The 15,784-nt window shown below is 31.9% G+C and overlaps 2 protein-coding genes and 1 long non-coding RNA gene across 6 annotated transcripts; 1 reads left to right on the forward strand and 2 right to left on the reverse strand.

Annotated features, from left to right (window-relative positions):
* Positions 1-164: 164 nt before the first annotated feature.
* On the reverse strand, positions 165-3,561 carry LOC106440846. 2 transcript variants are annotated; one of them, XR_007326514.1, is made up of 8 exons: positions 3,406-3,561; positions 3,195-3,286; positions 2,637-2,746; positions 2,407-2,509; positions 2,086-2,170; positions 1,682-1,936; positions 1,519-1,579; positions 165-350 (listed from the first exon to the last, which is right to left on the reverse strand). It is a non-coding gene; the product is annotated as an uncharacterized LOC106440846 (long non-coding RNA). The 2 variants fall into 2 exon arrangements; XR_001287771.3 differs by lacking the exon at positions 2,086-2,170.
* A 2,461-nt stretch (positions 3,562-6,022) lies between these two features.
* On the forward strand, positions 6,023-9,707 carry LOC106440847 (probable transcriptional regulator SLK1). Its single transcript, XM_013882611.3, has 10 exons — positions 6,023-6,278; positions 6,408-7,100; positions 7,183-7,314; positions 7,384-7,432; positions 7,504-7,718; positions 7,839-7,907; positions 8,065-8,165; positions 8,287-8,380; positions 8,470-8,539; positions 8,694-9,707. The coding sequence occupies exons 2-10, from the start codon at positions 6,552-6,554 to the stop codon at positions 9,455-9,457; spliced, it is 2,043 nt and encodes a 680-aa protein (XP_013738065.1). The 5' UTR covers positions 6,023-6,278; positions 6,408-6,551; the 3' UTR covers positions 9,458-9,707.
* A 645-nt stretch (positions 9,708-10,352) lies between these two features.
* Positions 10,353-13,741, reverse strand: LOC106442747 (probable transcriptional regulator SLK1). 3 transcript variants are annotated; one of them, XM_022716922.2, is made up of 10 exons: positions 13,180-13,741; positions 12,481-12,917; positions 12,272-12,391; positions 12,139-12,187; positions 11,829-12,043; positions 11,673-11,741; positions 11,513-11,568; positions 11,294-11,387; positions 11,139-11,208; positions 10,353-11,053 (listed from the first exon to the last, which is right to left on the reverse strand). In XM_022716922.2, the coding sequence occupies exons 2-10, from the start codon at positions 12,910-12,912 to the stop codon at positions 10,581-10,583; spliced, it is 1,578 nt and encodes a 525-aa protein (XP_022572643.1). In that variant the 5' UTR covers positions 12,913-12,917; positions 13,180-13,741; the 3' UTR covers positions 10,353-10,580. The 3 variants fall into 3 exon arrangements, with proteins under 3 accessions (XP_022572643.1, XP_022572642.1, XP_013739851.1); XM_022716921.2 differs by having other exon boundaries at positions 12,481-12,922; positions 13,013-13,741; XM_013884397.3 differs by having other exon boundaries at positions 12,481-12,922; positions 13,180-13,740.
* Positions 13,742-15,784: the final 2,043 nt, after the last annotated feature.

A 15,784-nucleotide genomic window follows, 5' to 3' on the forward strand; every position in this document is an offset into this window, starting at 1 on the left:
GGTCACTATCTAGTCAATACTATTAAAACAGAAGACCTTTTTTTGAGGTGACCTCCTGTTTCAGCAGTATTTACAAAATCATGCCACTGGCTTAATTAAAACCAATGTTTTTATTTAATTCTGTATTTTTCAAAATTCTTTTGATTTAAATAGCAACACCTATATTTAATTAACAATGCCTTCCTATCGGGTTATTTAAACAGCAACACCTACGTTTTACAAAACTTCAATTGTTATAAACAGCAACACTGATTTTCAATTCTTATACAGTATACGTACATAACATCTTTGTATATTGATTCTGTTTTTCCATCAACACCAAAGCTTGAACGTTTATTGGAATCTGCAAACTACCAATAAAAACAATACATTCTGTTAATACCAGTGTATCTGTATCGACCATTCATCACTTCCAATCCATGTTTTGGTTACAAAAGATTGCACCAAAAAACATACATGTTGCAGTATTCAAAATCATGAAAATCTAACACTTTATAGTATTATTCGTAAGCTTGCATTTTTATATGTATAGTATGTGATACAAACGAACCCATAAACCCCAGATCCTTTTCAGTATTTTAATTTATTAAAATAAAGCAATATCATAAATACCAATCTTTTTGGGGTTTAAAAACCATAAATAGCTATACCATCAAATAAAAAGCAAAAATTTAATCAAATAAACTATTTTTTCCGAAGTTGCTTAAATAACAATAACCAATATATTAAATCATAAATACCTGGTCGAGTTTTATATTTTCATCTTTAAAATATCAATAACAACCAATCAAAACAAGAAGCCACAAAATTTGGTAACTTAAAACTCTATCATGGAATAAAATTTTACATAATAAATACACATAATTAATATCCTCACGGGATTAACCACTGTGCAATATATTCGACAAAATTATTGAATTTTCAAAGTTTTTTTCAAATCAATAACCCAAAATATAAACCACTAAATCAAAAGCTAAAAATTTGGCAAAAAAAACTAGATTTTCGGAATACATAACCATATCGAATAATCATAAATACCAATCTTTTTCAAATCAATAACCATAAGTAACTTTACCATTAAATAAAAAGCTTTCATTTAAGCAATTAACAAAATTTTCGGAAGCTGCTTAAATATCAATAACGAATATACAAAATCATAAATAACTGGTCAATCTTTATATTTTCATATCTTTAAAATATTAATAACAACCAATCAAAACAAGAAACTGCAGATTTTGGTAATTTTGATCTATATTATAATAAACCAAATATCTAATTTGTATAACTTGAATAAACTTGATTCACAAAATATATATGATTTGAAAATATATTTATATATATATATGATTTGATTAAACTCACGGCAAATATTCTCTAACAACATTGAATTGGAATATCCTAAACCCATGACCTTTTCTTTTGCTATATATACAGCATTTTAACCTCACGGCAAACACACAGATTTCAAAACGTTTCACAAAATCACACATAATGTCTTCTAAGAAAAAGATGGTGTACCTTGATGAGAGATTAGGCCATGGAAAACAATTTGGTTGATTGAAGCCAAAGTCATACACACCTGAAAACCATACAATGTCGGGTTTGGTGAGACTTTAGAGATCATATTTGCAGACAAAAAAGTAAATGAAGCGACATTTTGAATTGAGTAGTAATATATTACCTGATTAACGTTAGCTACTGTCTCATGCCATCTCAGAATTATCCTAATCTTCTTAGTTTATTTCCTTACGTTTCTAATCTGTAAAAGTGTAAAAATAATAACATTTAAATTCCTGAGTTGTCATAGGTATGCATTCCTTACATTTTGACCAAATGAATATATATTAAAACAAGTAAGGATGGTACTCAGTAGAACACTTATCTTCATACTGATTGTTTGTAGTGCACAGCGTGGATGACAACTGGACTGTAGTTCCTGAAAATGTATTTGTTTTCAATCAAATTATTTTTTGTACTTATAAATGATAAATATATTATATCTCAATAGTAAATAATTTTTTTTTGGTAAAATACAATAGTAAATAATTGACAGTAATAGTATATTATCTTTCATTCAATACGCACCCGTGATAGTTTATATACATCGATCAATGTTTAATGATACAGATTTTTTCATTTGTAGAAATATTTGTGAACTCCCGTTGCAAACCTCACAATAAAAACAAAATAAAGTAAGAATATATTTTGTAAAAATAAAAATAGAAGAAATTACAATGAAGATAAGAAATATTTTTGTTTTCGAGAATATGAAAATATATCTTTTGATAAAATATTATTATTTATTATAAATACTTTTGGTTTTGTCAACTATAAATACTTATTTAATTTTTTTTATTGTAAGAGGATCTACAACTTTAACAAACGGGAGTTTATTTAATTGTATACCTTTTGAATGTTTGTTTCAGACAAACTCAACACCATGTTTGTACGGCTTAAACTTTAAAGAAATTATTTACTTATAAGTCATCGCAACACGTTTCCATCTCATCTGAATAAGAAATAAAATCATCGTATCCAACATGCAAACCAGATTAAAAAAATAAGTTAGTTCTGAAAATACAATATTTAAAAGAGATATGGATGAAGAAGAGAAAAGGAAATAACAATGGATTTACCTTTTAGGGATCAGATGAAGTGTTACTTTCGGAAATCACCATCTTCTTCAATTCTTCTCTTTAACCGAGAGGAACCGACAGCTGAGAGAGTGAAATGTTTTTAATGAAACCTGAAAAAAAACACATGTTTGTCTGTTCCTTTAATGGGCTTTAGATTAAAAAAATCTCAAGGCCCAAACTAAAAACACATCTTTAATATATAACCACTGCATTATATTTATAATAATTATTTGAACTGAATTTATCTAATTTATTAATTTATTTTAAATAAATATTTAATTGAAATGATCGAATTTTATTTAGTTAATTAACTTAAATATCATAAAAATTAAGTGTAAATATATTACTAACATTATATTTAAAACACAAACAAGCCTATTAACCGAAAACAAAAATAACTATATTTGAAGAAAATATAATTTTATAAACTAACATAACTTTTTTTTCAATATCGAATATTATTAAACGAAATTAAAATTTCTAAGTTCCTTAACAAGAAAAAAAAGGATCCAAATCGCTGAAGGTACCAAATGGATGTACAAGAAAATGAACACAAACCTTTGGAGTTTTTGTCTATTGAATCACCAAATCGAATGAGCTCAACAAGGTCTTTCTTTCAATGCATCCGACCAACTTCTATTTCATCGGATCTATTATATTATTTAAGTCATCGGAGGGACATGCAAAACAAATAAAATAAGCTTTGTGTAAGAATTGATTTGAATTCAACTCTCTACCGAGGATGAAGAAAATAGAGTAAAAGGTTTACCTTGGAGACGAGGTCGATTCGTGGAAGACAAAACTCATTGCTTGCTTCAATCGCCTTTTGAGAGTTTGATTTTTTTTTTGTAACCAGAAAGTTGTCTGAAAGTGGCAAAAATATCTGGAGTCTATCGGGTAGAAGCTAGAATTAGTGTGAGCTTGGGCCGATTTTGATGAAATCCTTATATAAAAGAATTTGCTTAAGAAAAAAAAAATTACAGCCCATCTTGATAATTTTATAAGCTTAATTATAATCAAGCCATATTCTGGCCCATTTAAAAAAAAATAACAATCACATATCAAATAAAAAGAATTAAATTATAATTAATTCAACATTTATAATGTACTAATAATATAAACATTCAAAGTTTTTTTTTTAAAAAAACTATAACATTTTTTTCAACTTTATTGTAATTAATAGTTAAGATAAATATATGTTATCCTATATCCTACAAAGGAATATTGATCAAACTCTATTCCCAAGTAAAACTTTACCACAAATAAATATTATATGTGTACAATATAATTTATTCATAATTTAAAATCTGAAAGGCATAGAAATCATAATTTACCTTGACTTTAAGTTAACAAATAAAAAATCAATAGTATTATAGTAATAGCAGATTGATATATTGTTATTATGTGAAAAATTTAGACAACTTTCTCAATTGTGTAGTTCGAAATAACATTAAACATGTAGACATTTAATCTCTTATAAGATACAAGCAAAATATACATATTTGGATATGTTAATATAACTGAAACAATCCTCGGGCCGAGGATTCCTCGCACTTTCATAATATAAATGCTATTTTTTGCTATCTTATTATACCCTATTTAAAGAAAAAAATGAAAAAAAAAATTCAAAATGTTTTATTTTACTTTATTGGAAACAATAAATCTGAATAGAAATAGAACAAGAACCAAAATACTCGAAACTATATCAGATTCATATTATATCCAGATCCAAACGTAAAACCAAACAATTCAAACACTCTAACCAAACACAGCTTTATACATAAACAAATGGTTCATATATTTTAAACCACAAAACCCAAAACAACAACTAAAACTAAAATTAAAAATCGATATAAATAAATCAGAACTATACTGAAAACCGAATGTCTTGCCAAAACATATGAATCAACAAACATTCATGTTAATAAAATTGCCAAAAAAAAATATTCCGCGCTTTCAAAGCGCGGGTCACTATCTAGTATATATTAAAATATCAGAATAATTTTAAAAAATTTATGACTAAGGTTCTAACGGGTGAATCTTGAAAATAATAATATGAATAAAGATGAAAGGAACGAAGATGACCAAAATAAAAGGAATATTTGTTCATTATTGTTCCATGATTTGATAAGAAATAGTTTTACACTATCATCCTTAAATTAAAAAAAAAAACTAGGTGTTTTGCCCACACATGCGGGCATAAACTTCTTATGAATACTTATTAGTTTATGTTTTATTAATCTAAAACCAACATAATAAGTTATTATTTATGGTTTTAAATAGTTAAATCAAACATTAAAGTATTTATATATGTCAAATATTTTTTTATCAAAATATATACTTACTATTGTGTTAATTTTTTTTAAACACTCATATCTTAGAAATAGTTTAGAAAATATCTTTATATAAATTTTTTCTTCACTAATATTTAATTATCAATTGTTTTTTTATCTTAACTTTTTAACTTTTATAATAAAATATTGTTTTCAGATAGCAACACAATATATATAAGAATAATATTATTTTTTATAACTCTATTATATTATTTTATAATCAATTATTTAATGTAACATATAACATATAAACTTTATACTATTAAAATAAAATTCATTTTTAATTATATATACAATTCAGTAAAGATATTGTTTAAAATTCGTTTTTAATATAACATAGAAATTTAATATTATTAACATTCGTTTTTAATCATATACAAGATTCATTAAGAATAATTTTAAATTAATATATTAATGACTCAGTAAATAACAAATAATAAATCAATGATTTAGCTAAAACCTAATAAAAACATGACAAGTAAGCAAAATTTCATAAAATCATGGAGAACATGACAAATAAGCAAAATCACTTCATAAATAATAGTATAGATAAGAAGGAAAAAAAATATTCCTTATAAATGGTATCAAATTTAAAGAATGAAGAGAAATTGACTATTTTCATTCATTCATTTGGTTGCTATTTGGACCCTAAAAACATATGCAAAATCTTGTATAAAAAGTTATTTTGTACAAAGATAATTTATAGTATTAGTTTAATATTTATGTATTTTTATTCTCTCTATTTTAATACTATTGATTTTTAGATTTCTTATAAATTAAAAATTATTCATATATGACTTTTGATTTTTGAAACGAATGCTAGATTTTAAAATGGAAGCGCAAACTTAGAACGTATTTTCACAGAAATTATTATAGAAACGTTTTGAAAATGAAATTTTTAATTTTTTTCATAAACTTCTGATACCGATTCCAATTCCGAATTAAGAAGTGGACGTACAATGAAGTTTTTGTGCATCGTAAAGTATGTGACAAAAGGGCATAAATATATGTTTATTTTCCTTTGACCAAAAGTGTATATATTTATATACGTTTTTCCATTTTTTTCGTTGGGTTTCTCTTTCTCTTATATATGGCCGATATTATTCGTTTGCTTTGATTAATTTTTTCCCCTCAATGCGGCCGTAAAGTTGTTATAATATATATCTCTTTTGATTACTACCTCAACTGGGTTTCTACAAAAATTCCTGATTTTGGGATTGGTGCTATGCTAGTCCAAGTCCACTCGATTGGAAGTTTCTGGGTTTTGATTTGAGTTGCCGATTTGATTTGAAAGTTTGTTCCTTTTTCGGTAAGTTCGAGATAGCTACTTCAAGTTTGCTCCTTTGTTAATTTAGGGCTAATCATGTGTAGTAAAGTTTTCGCCTTTCCATCTTCTCCGTTGATTCGATGAAACAATTTGCTTTTCTTTTTCCTTCAGGCTTTGAGAATACTCTGGACAGCTCTAAGCAGAAGTGTGTGATTAGACCATATCCGATTAGGATCAGTTTGGCTTTGTTGCTTGGTTCTAACAGGACTGTTTCAAGTCTCAGTCTTTGCTCTGTGTCTGCTTCTCTCCTGGGGCATGAACAAAGCAACGGTCTCAGGAGCGATAGAATCTAGTTTCTCATTGACTGATGCTCTAACTATGCAGAGGAACGGAGGCATCAGTAATCCGCGTGTCCCAACGTCACCAATGTCCTTCTCGAATAACATTAACGTTCCAGGCTCCTTGGTTCTTGATGGCTCTGCTTCAATGCAGCAAGGAGGACAAGGCTCAGTTCCAATGAGGGAAAACAGTTATCTCCATGTGGATAAGAAGCCCAAGTTAGAGGTTAAGCAAGAGGACATGCTGCAGCAGCAGGTTTTACAGCAGTACATCCAGCGTCAGGACCCCACGGGGAGGAATCCACAGCTGCAAGCTTTGCTTCACCAGCAGAGGCTGAGGCAACAACAGCAGCAGATTCTTCAGTCCATGTCACCCTCTCAGAGACTCCAACTCCAGCAGCAGCAGCAGTTGTTGAGACAGCAGCAAGGCGCTCAGCAGATCCCTCCTAGTGTACGTCCTTTTGAACCTGGCGTCTGTGCAAGGAAACTGATGATGTACTTGTATCATCTACAGCAACGACCTGCTGTAAGCTATAATCTTTGGTCTTTTTAGCAGTTTCATCACATCTATTCAGTTCCAGCATTGATAGTTGATACCTTTTTTGTAGGAAAATTGCATTACTTATTGGAGAAAATTCGTGGCTGAGTACTTCTCACCTCGTGCAAAGCAAAGGTTGTGCTTGTCACAGTACGAAAGTGCTGGCCACCATGCGCTTGGCATGGTTTCCCAGGCAGCTCCGGTCAGTCTTCTCTTACCTTTGTAGTCACACGCATGTTTAGTCGACTTCTGAATCTCTTTTTGTTTGCAGGATATGTGGCAGTGTGATCTTTGTGGCACAAAGTCTGGAAAAGGATTTGGTAAGAGACTAAACGCTCTCTTTTTGTCTCTTACAACTCTGATAATTGTTTTCTATTGTCAAAATCTGCAGAGGCAACGTTTGATGTGCTTGCAAGACTAAATGAAATCAAATTTGCTAGTGGCATCATTGATGAATTCTTATATCTGGACCTTCCACGAGAAAACAGATTTTCCAATGGACTGATGATGTTAGAATACAGAAAAGCAGTTCAGGAAACTGTACATGAGCAGTTTCGTGTTATCCGTGAGGGCCATCTTCGTATCATATTCTCTCAAGATTTGAAGGTATTACCAATTTTTTTCGTTGCCTTGCCAAATCAGTGAATATTAAAAGTGAAGAGGAAAAAAGCAATCAGTCACCAGTGTGCTAGTGCCTAGCTAATGTTTGACTTTGCTTCTTTCCAGATACTTTCTTGGGAGTTTTGTGCTCGGCGTCATGAAGAGCTTCTCCTCCGCAGACTTATTGCTCCACAGGTCTTATTCTGATGACATAGCCTCTTTTTTATGAGCTTAAGACTTTACATAAAACGTTTAGGGTCAACATTGTCCCTTAAATGCAATTTATGAGCTTAGATATGAACACAAAGTATGTAAACTTGGAAAGTGAATTGAAAACTTATCGGTGATGCAGGTGAACCAGTTGCTTCAGGTTGCACTAAAATGCCAGAGCACAATCTCGGAGAGTGGGTCAGATGGAGTTTCTAAGCAGGATTTACAGTCAAACAGTAACATGTAAGCTGATCCATAACATTTGATTTGCCTTTGATGCAAAGTATTCTTCTTATTGTCCATGTTCTAGCATATTCTGTTTCTAGTGCAATATATCATTGTTGGGTGCCAATTTGTGTCTCAGGGTCTTGGGAGCAGGACGGCAGCTGGCAAAGTTCATGGAATTACAGTCTCTGAATGATCTTGGCTATCCAAAAAGATATATCAGAACTCTACAGGTACTCTTTAAGTTCCTTTCCTTTCCTAGCTGTTAGTTTTATATCTGAAGTCTTAAGAAGTCCTAATATCGAGCCATCACGTGTTGCAGATATCTGAAGTTGTTAAGAGCATGAAGGATCTGATGAACTTCACTGGCGACCACAAAATTGGTCCTATTGGTAAGTCTACAACATTCTTCTTGATATGAGACCTGAAACAAGGTTGCCATTCTTCTTGGAATGATACTTTATTTTTGTAGCTCTCCTTTTGAGATGTTCTGTTTGATGATCTGAGTTTCTGACTGAATGTAATCGTTTTGATGCTTCTATGCAGAGGGGTTGAAACAGCTTTTTGAACAGACAGCGGCAGTAAAGCTCCAGAGACAGAAAGAGATGGAGCAGTTAGGTAATAGTGGAGCTATAATGAATGCGTCATCTCAAGCTCAGATGGCGTTGACACAAGGAACGATGAACGGCCTAACTGGGAACAACAATCACCCTCAAATTGTCGGTCGTGGAGCTATGAATGGCTCAGCTCAAGCCGCAGCAGCTCTGACCAACTACCAGAGCATGCTTATGAGGCAAAATGCTATGAACAACCCAAACTCGAAACAAGAGGGGTTCTCGAGTCAGAGCCAGAGTCCATCTTCCTCGTCTCATCAGAGGCAGAACTTAGCCACAGGTGGATTTCCCAGCTCTCCCCAGATGCAACAGCGCACCATGAATGGCGCTCCCAACACGCTTCAACAGAATCCTCCTCATCGTTTGCTGCAACCACCACATTCACATGGTACCAATCAGGAGCAGCAGATGCTTCACCAGATGTTGCAGCAGATGTCTGAAAACGGAGCAAATGTGCAACAGCAACAAGCCTTTTCAGGTCAAAGTGGTGGCAACAGTAATGCAGAGAGAAACCCAACTGCCTCTACTTCAAACATCTCAGGAGGAGGAGTACGAGTTCCAAGCCGCAACAACAGTTTCAAATCAGCTTCAAACAGCAACCTTCATTTAACAGAAGATATACCTATCACAGAACTACCTCATGATTTCTCAGCAGACGACTTCTTCAACAACAGCGATATTTATGGCAGCTTGTAAGATCTCAACGCAAACAGAAGCATTGGTACTTTGACATAACAAAATGAAGGAGGGTTTAGGCTTAATTTGCCGCATTTAGGTTTGGTTGGGTCTTTGTATAGAAACCAAAGAGATATTGAGAGAAACTGTTATTTGTTGTAACCTATATAAGGTACTTTAGCATCTTTTTCCCATCTTTTTAGTGATAATATGATGAGATCTTAGGTTATGATCTCAGCAAACATTTTTCAAGTGATGTTATTCTTTTCTATGCTTTTGCTTTGATAACAATCTGTTCATAGAAAACATTTGTAAGATAGCCATAAATAGTACAAATCAGAACCATTAACTATTGACTGTAAATTCATGACCTTTTTATTAATTTAAATTTACATTTTTTATTTCTAATAATATAAGATAAAAAAATCATTAGAAATAGATTTATAACTAATCTATATTGAGTTTTTTCAATTAAAAAGAAATATTCTTCCATTTGAATTATAACACTAATAATGAGTATATGTAAATTCCAGAATCAGAACATACGTTACCTTGTATAGCTCTATAATGGAGTATTTTATCTCTCTAGGGATGCTTTTGAAGAGTAATTCTCAACAAATTTTTGTATTGAAATTTTTCATTGAGTATATTGAAATTTTTTTTTAATTTTTGGTAGAGCACAGCATGTGCTGTTCCAAATAGAACTGTACTACAGTAAAAGAAGAAAAAAAGACATATATATATACCTGTGTATTTTTTTATTTTAATAATAATAAAAATTAATAAATAAAAAAACATACGTTTTCTTACCTAATTGATATTCTAAATATTCTATTCAAAAGTAATACTATGTGTCTCTTATTTAAACTGGTCATGAAGCACTTTGTCTGTGTTAGAAGCTTAAAACCCCTTTGACTGATGAATATATATACACAACTGGTGTAGTTTGAGATTACATCAGTGTCACTAGAAGGGGAAAGAATGAAGATAAAGTGCCTATATGTAGGTTACAACTTCCTTCACTGGTCTCATAACCCTTTTGGTTTCTATACAAAGACCAACAAACCAACCTAAATGAGAAGAATAAAGCCTAAAACCTCCTTTCACTTTGTTAAAGTCAAAGTAGCAACGCCTCTGTTCTGTTCTACAAGCTACCCTGCTTATCACTGTCGTTGAAGTTGTCGTCTGAGAATTCGACAGGTATTTCTGTGGCATCTTCTGGAAAATGTGTCTGCTGAAACGTGTTGAGAGTGCGCTGCTGCTGCTGTTGCATCTGGGGAGAGCTGAGAAATCCACCTGTTGCTAAGTTCTGCCTCTGATGACCCTGGTTTGAGTTTGGGGTTGGATGCTGACTCGACGAGAACCCCTCTTGTATGCTCGTATCTGAGTATTGGTTATTCACAGCATTTAGCCTCATAAGCATGCTTTGGTTGTTGGTCAGAGCAGCAGCGGCTTGAGCTGAGCTATGATGGTGATTGTTGTAGCCAGTTAGGCCGTCCATCTGAGCTTGAGCTGACCTATTCATAGCTCCACTATTCCATAAGTGCTCCATCTCTTGCATTTTCTGTCTCTGGAGCCTCATTCTCTCTGTCTGTTCCGAAAGTCGTTTCCACCCCTCTATGTAAGGGCATCAAAACATTTACATTCAGCCACAAACTCAATCACCGGATCAAAACAGAACATTTCAAGTGAACCAACTTACCGATAGGGCCAATTTTGTGGTTCTCTGTGAAATCCATCAGAGCCTTCATGCTCTTGACAACTTCATATGTCTGCCACATCGCAATGGCTCACTATTAGGTCTTCTTACGACTTCAAGATACAAAACTAACAGCTAGGAAAGCAGCTAACTAGTACCTGTAGAGCTCTGAAATATTTTTTCGGATAGCCAAGATCATTCAGAGGCTGTAATTCCATGGAATTTGCCAGCTGCCTTCTTGCCGCCAAGACCCTGAGACACAAATTGGCACCCAACAATGACATATAGCACTCAAGTGTCGTTGACAATAACAAAAGAGTAGAATATTGAATGTATGAAGGGTAAATCAAGTGTCATGGACACATGGATCAACTAACATGTTACTATTTGTTTGTAAATCCTGCTGAGCAACAACCTGAAGCAACTGGTTCACCTGCATGCATGACCGATAAAAAAAGGTTTGAGGAAACAAAGTAATAAAGTTGAGCACAAGCATTTTGTAAGTCTGAATCTCCTAATAATCATCAGAACTAGGACCTTGGGAGCAATAAGTCTGCGGGGAAGAAACTCTTCATGACGCTGAACACAAAACTCCCAACGCAGGATCTAGAAAGATCCAAAGGTCACGCACGATTAGCTAAAGCATTAGTAGTACAGTGGTAAAACAGAAAAAAAAAATGGAATAAAGAGAACCTTTAAATCTTGAGAGAATATGATCAGAAAAGGGCCCTCATGAACAACACGACACTGCTCATATTCAATTGTCTGAACTAGTTTTCTATATTTTAATACAATCAGTCCACTGGAAACTCTGCATTCTCGTGGATCTTCCAGAGATAAGAGCTCGTTAACGAAGCCACTAGCAAATTTGATTTCAAATAGTCTGGGAAGCACATCGAAAGTTGCCTCTGCGGATTCAAAACAAGAAGACGACAGCTATTTTAGCATATGGAAGTTGCTTCACTGTGCTTAAAGTAAAGGGAAGTACACAAATGACTCTTACCAACTCCTTTTCCAGACTTGGTGCCGCAGTGATTACACTGCCACATACCCTGCAAACAAAACAAGAAGATAGTATAGTTGGAGTAAACATGTTTGTTTAACAAAAAAAAAAATAGGCTGATGAAGAAACTGACCTGTGGTAAGGTGCCAAGCATGTGGTCAGCACCTTTGTACTGTGAAAAGCACAACCTTTGCTTTGCACGAGGTGAGAAGTATTCAGCCACGAATGCCCTCCAAAAGGTAATGCAATTATCCTATAAAAAAAAAAGGTATCAGAAGGCTAACTTAAGTAGATGTTATAAAACTGGTAAAAGTCAGAGAGGGATAAGTATTAGCTTATTACCTCAGGTCGTTGCTTTATGTGATGCAAGAACATCATAAATTTCCGATGAGCGCACATACCACCTCCAAAAGGACATACATTAGGAGGGATCTGTTGTTGCAGTAGTAGCCGTCTCAGCTGCTGCTGTTGCTGAAGTTGGAGTTGAAGCGTCTGCTGGTGTTGCCTCAGCCTGTACCGGTGAAGCAAAGCTTGCAACTGCGGATTCCTTACGGTGGGGCCCTGGTGCTGGATGTACTGCTGTTGTGGAAGATGGCGGGGTCTCTGAGATTGAAGAAACTGGTTCTGTTGCCTCCTCCAAGCTTGCAACTGCACATCTTGTCCCCCCGTGGGTGGGTCCTGATACTGATTGTAGTGCAGCATGTCGTCTTGCTCAACTTCTTCTAACTTGGGCTTCTTCTTCTTATCCACATGGTAATAATTGTTTTCCCCCATCGGAACTGAACTGCATCAGACCCACCAAGAAGGAATGTTAGTGGTTATTTGAGGATGAGACAGGAACCAAATGAAAAGGTTGAGACTTGAAAGTTGAAACCTAACAAACAGAATCATCTTAGCCAATCACAAAACCAAATGGATCCTCCTAAGCACTCTTCTAATCAGTAATCACCCATCAAGAAACGGTTAAAGAAGACGGAAAGGAGCAAACTTGACGTAGCTTCATCAGCATCAACGAGCATCTCAAAAGGATGGTGAACTTACCTAAAGGAACAAACTTTCAAAATCGAACTGTAATCAAAACCTACAAACTTTCGATCACGTAGACTCCGACTCCGACTCCGACTCGCACTCGCACTCGCACCAATCCCAGTTCCCAAAACCAAGAAACTCCAAGTTCGCACCTTTTTTTTCAAACTTTAAAATGATCTTTTGATTTTAATTTGATTAATAGTTGAACCGGACCGGAAATAACCAATTTGTATCACCGACCTCGTGGGTCAAAGGATACTGACACGTGGTGGTCAAGTATTTGTTATAAAAGATCTTCTGCTACGAGTGGCCCCCTTGACACGTAGTATTCTATAAATTTTTGATCCTACGTGGCTTTACGAAATCTTTTCTAGTGCGTGCGATTCCAGACCGTAGATGTCAGTACAGTGGTAACAACTCGGATGAGAGATTAAAATTTAATAAATGTTTAATGTCAAAAAAAATATTGTTAAAATTTGATAATTTCTGACAGAAAACCATTATATCTTACTAGATTTTTTAACCGCGCTACGCGCGGATAAGATATTATATGTATTTCTCAATTCTAAAAAAATAATGTATAATATTGTATTACATTATTTAAAGAATATAAAATAAGACTACATAACATAAATATATTTTTAAAATTTTCTTTGTGGAAATCATTATGTTGTTTGATTTTTGTACTTGATTCACATATTTGCATAGTTATTTGTGATAGATGAATATATTTTAATTATCAGTAAATAATATATATTTATTATATAATATAAGAAAAATAAAATTATTTACTTTTAAAACAAACTTGTCTCATGTTGGGGACTCGGTTATAGACATATCATATTCGAAGGAGACATTTTTACAATTATTAATCTTCTTAACAGTCAAGAAACAAATCTGAATATCAAAACAATATGTCATACGATCTCTTTGTGGAATAACTGCTCTGAAGAAATTCAATTTAGGCATCAAAAAGGACTGGAAATGGATGTGCAGATGTTTTATCTAAGTCAGTTTTACAAAATACTATTCATAGTTCATATATCATTTATGTCCATCCTTTTTTTTGTCTATCATTTCTTAAACATCTTGAAATAACTGATGTTAATTAATAATAAACTTTTGGCTGGCAAAAAAAATTAATTTTGTCTAATTATCGCTTAATTTTTTAAACTGATATATATGTATTTCTCAATTTCTAAAAAAATAATGTATAATATTGTATTACATTATTTAAAAAATATAAAATAAGACTACCTAACATAAATATATTTTTTAAATTTTCTTTGTGGAAATCATTATGTTGTTTGATTGTTGTACTTGATTCACATATTTGCATAGATATTTGTGATAGATGAATAACTATATTTTTATTATCAGTAAATAATATATATTTATTATATAATATAAGAAAAATGAAATTATTTACTTTTTGAACAAAGTTATCTCATGTTGGGGATTCGGTTATAGACATATAATATTTGAATGAGATATTTTTACAGTTATCAATCTTCTTAACAATGAAGAAACAAATCTGAATATCAAAACAATATTTCATACGATCTCTTTATGGAATAACTACTCTGAAAAAATTGAATTTAGGCATCAAAAAAGACTGAAAATGATGTGCAGATGTGTTATCTAAGTCAGCTTTACAAAGTACTATTATTCATAGTTCATATATCATTTAAGTCCATCCTTTCTTAACCATCTTGAAATAACTGATGCTAATTAATAATAAATTTTTGGATGGAAAAAAAATCAAATTTGTCTAATTATTGCTTAAATATTTTATTAATATTGTCTAAGAAGCTTTCAATTGATATCATAGTTTAATTTTTATTAGTTTTTTTTGTTAATTTTAGAGTTTTTTTGTATTTAATATTTTTTCCATATTAAGCTTATATTTCTTTCACATAATATGTATATGTCATAAAAATTACCATCAAATCAGTTTTACTTATTTATTATTTTGTTTTTAATGAAAATACACTTTTTAAATAATTTAATTTAAAATAAAATTATATATTAATTTGTTGTATTCTAACAATTTGATTGATTTAATTAATTTGCTTTGGTGGATAACTTAAAAAGTTTTCATATGAATCGGGAAAAGCAAGCTTATGTTGTTATATTATATTTATTTGTGTATATGGAATCTATATATAATGCTAGTGTAATAAAAAAAATAACATTATTTTTTTGTAACTTCAAAAAGATACATTATTACAATTTGAAATTATTCAAAATTGAATAAAATGGTAATTATATAAATATAATTGTTTTTTTATCTTGTTTAGATTGATTCTCATGAAAAGAAATCGATAGGTTAAACAAATGCTTCAAAATTTGTTGTGTTATTGTTTTGTCTATAAATTACAAAATTTATTGAATTGATATATTTAATTATTGCATCCTTAAATAATATTTTATTAAAACATTAGAGAACTGTGTTTTGAGTTGTTTTGTCAAAATTGTACAAAAATCTATGTTTTTTTATATTTGTCACGAAAATTTATATGTTAAACTTTCTTTTACAAAATTCTTAACTTTGTCACGAAAACAAAAATCTATGTTTTTCATATTTGTCAATGTTCTCACACTTTCAAATAATATA

The sequence above is a fragment of the Brassica napus genome, chromosome A3, assembly GCF_020379485.1.
Source record: "Brassica napus cultivar Da-Ae chromosome A3, Da-Ae, whole genome shotgun sequence".
NCBI classification, from domain to species: Eukaryota; Viridiplantae; Streptophyta; class Magnoliopsida; order Brassicales; family Brassicaceae; genus Brassica; species Brassica napus.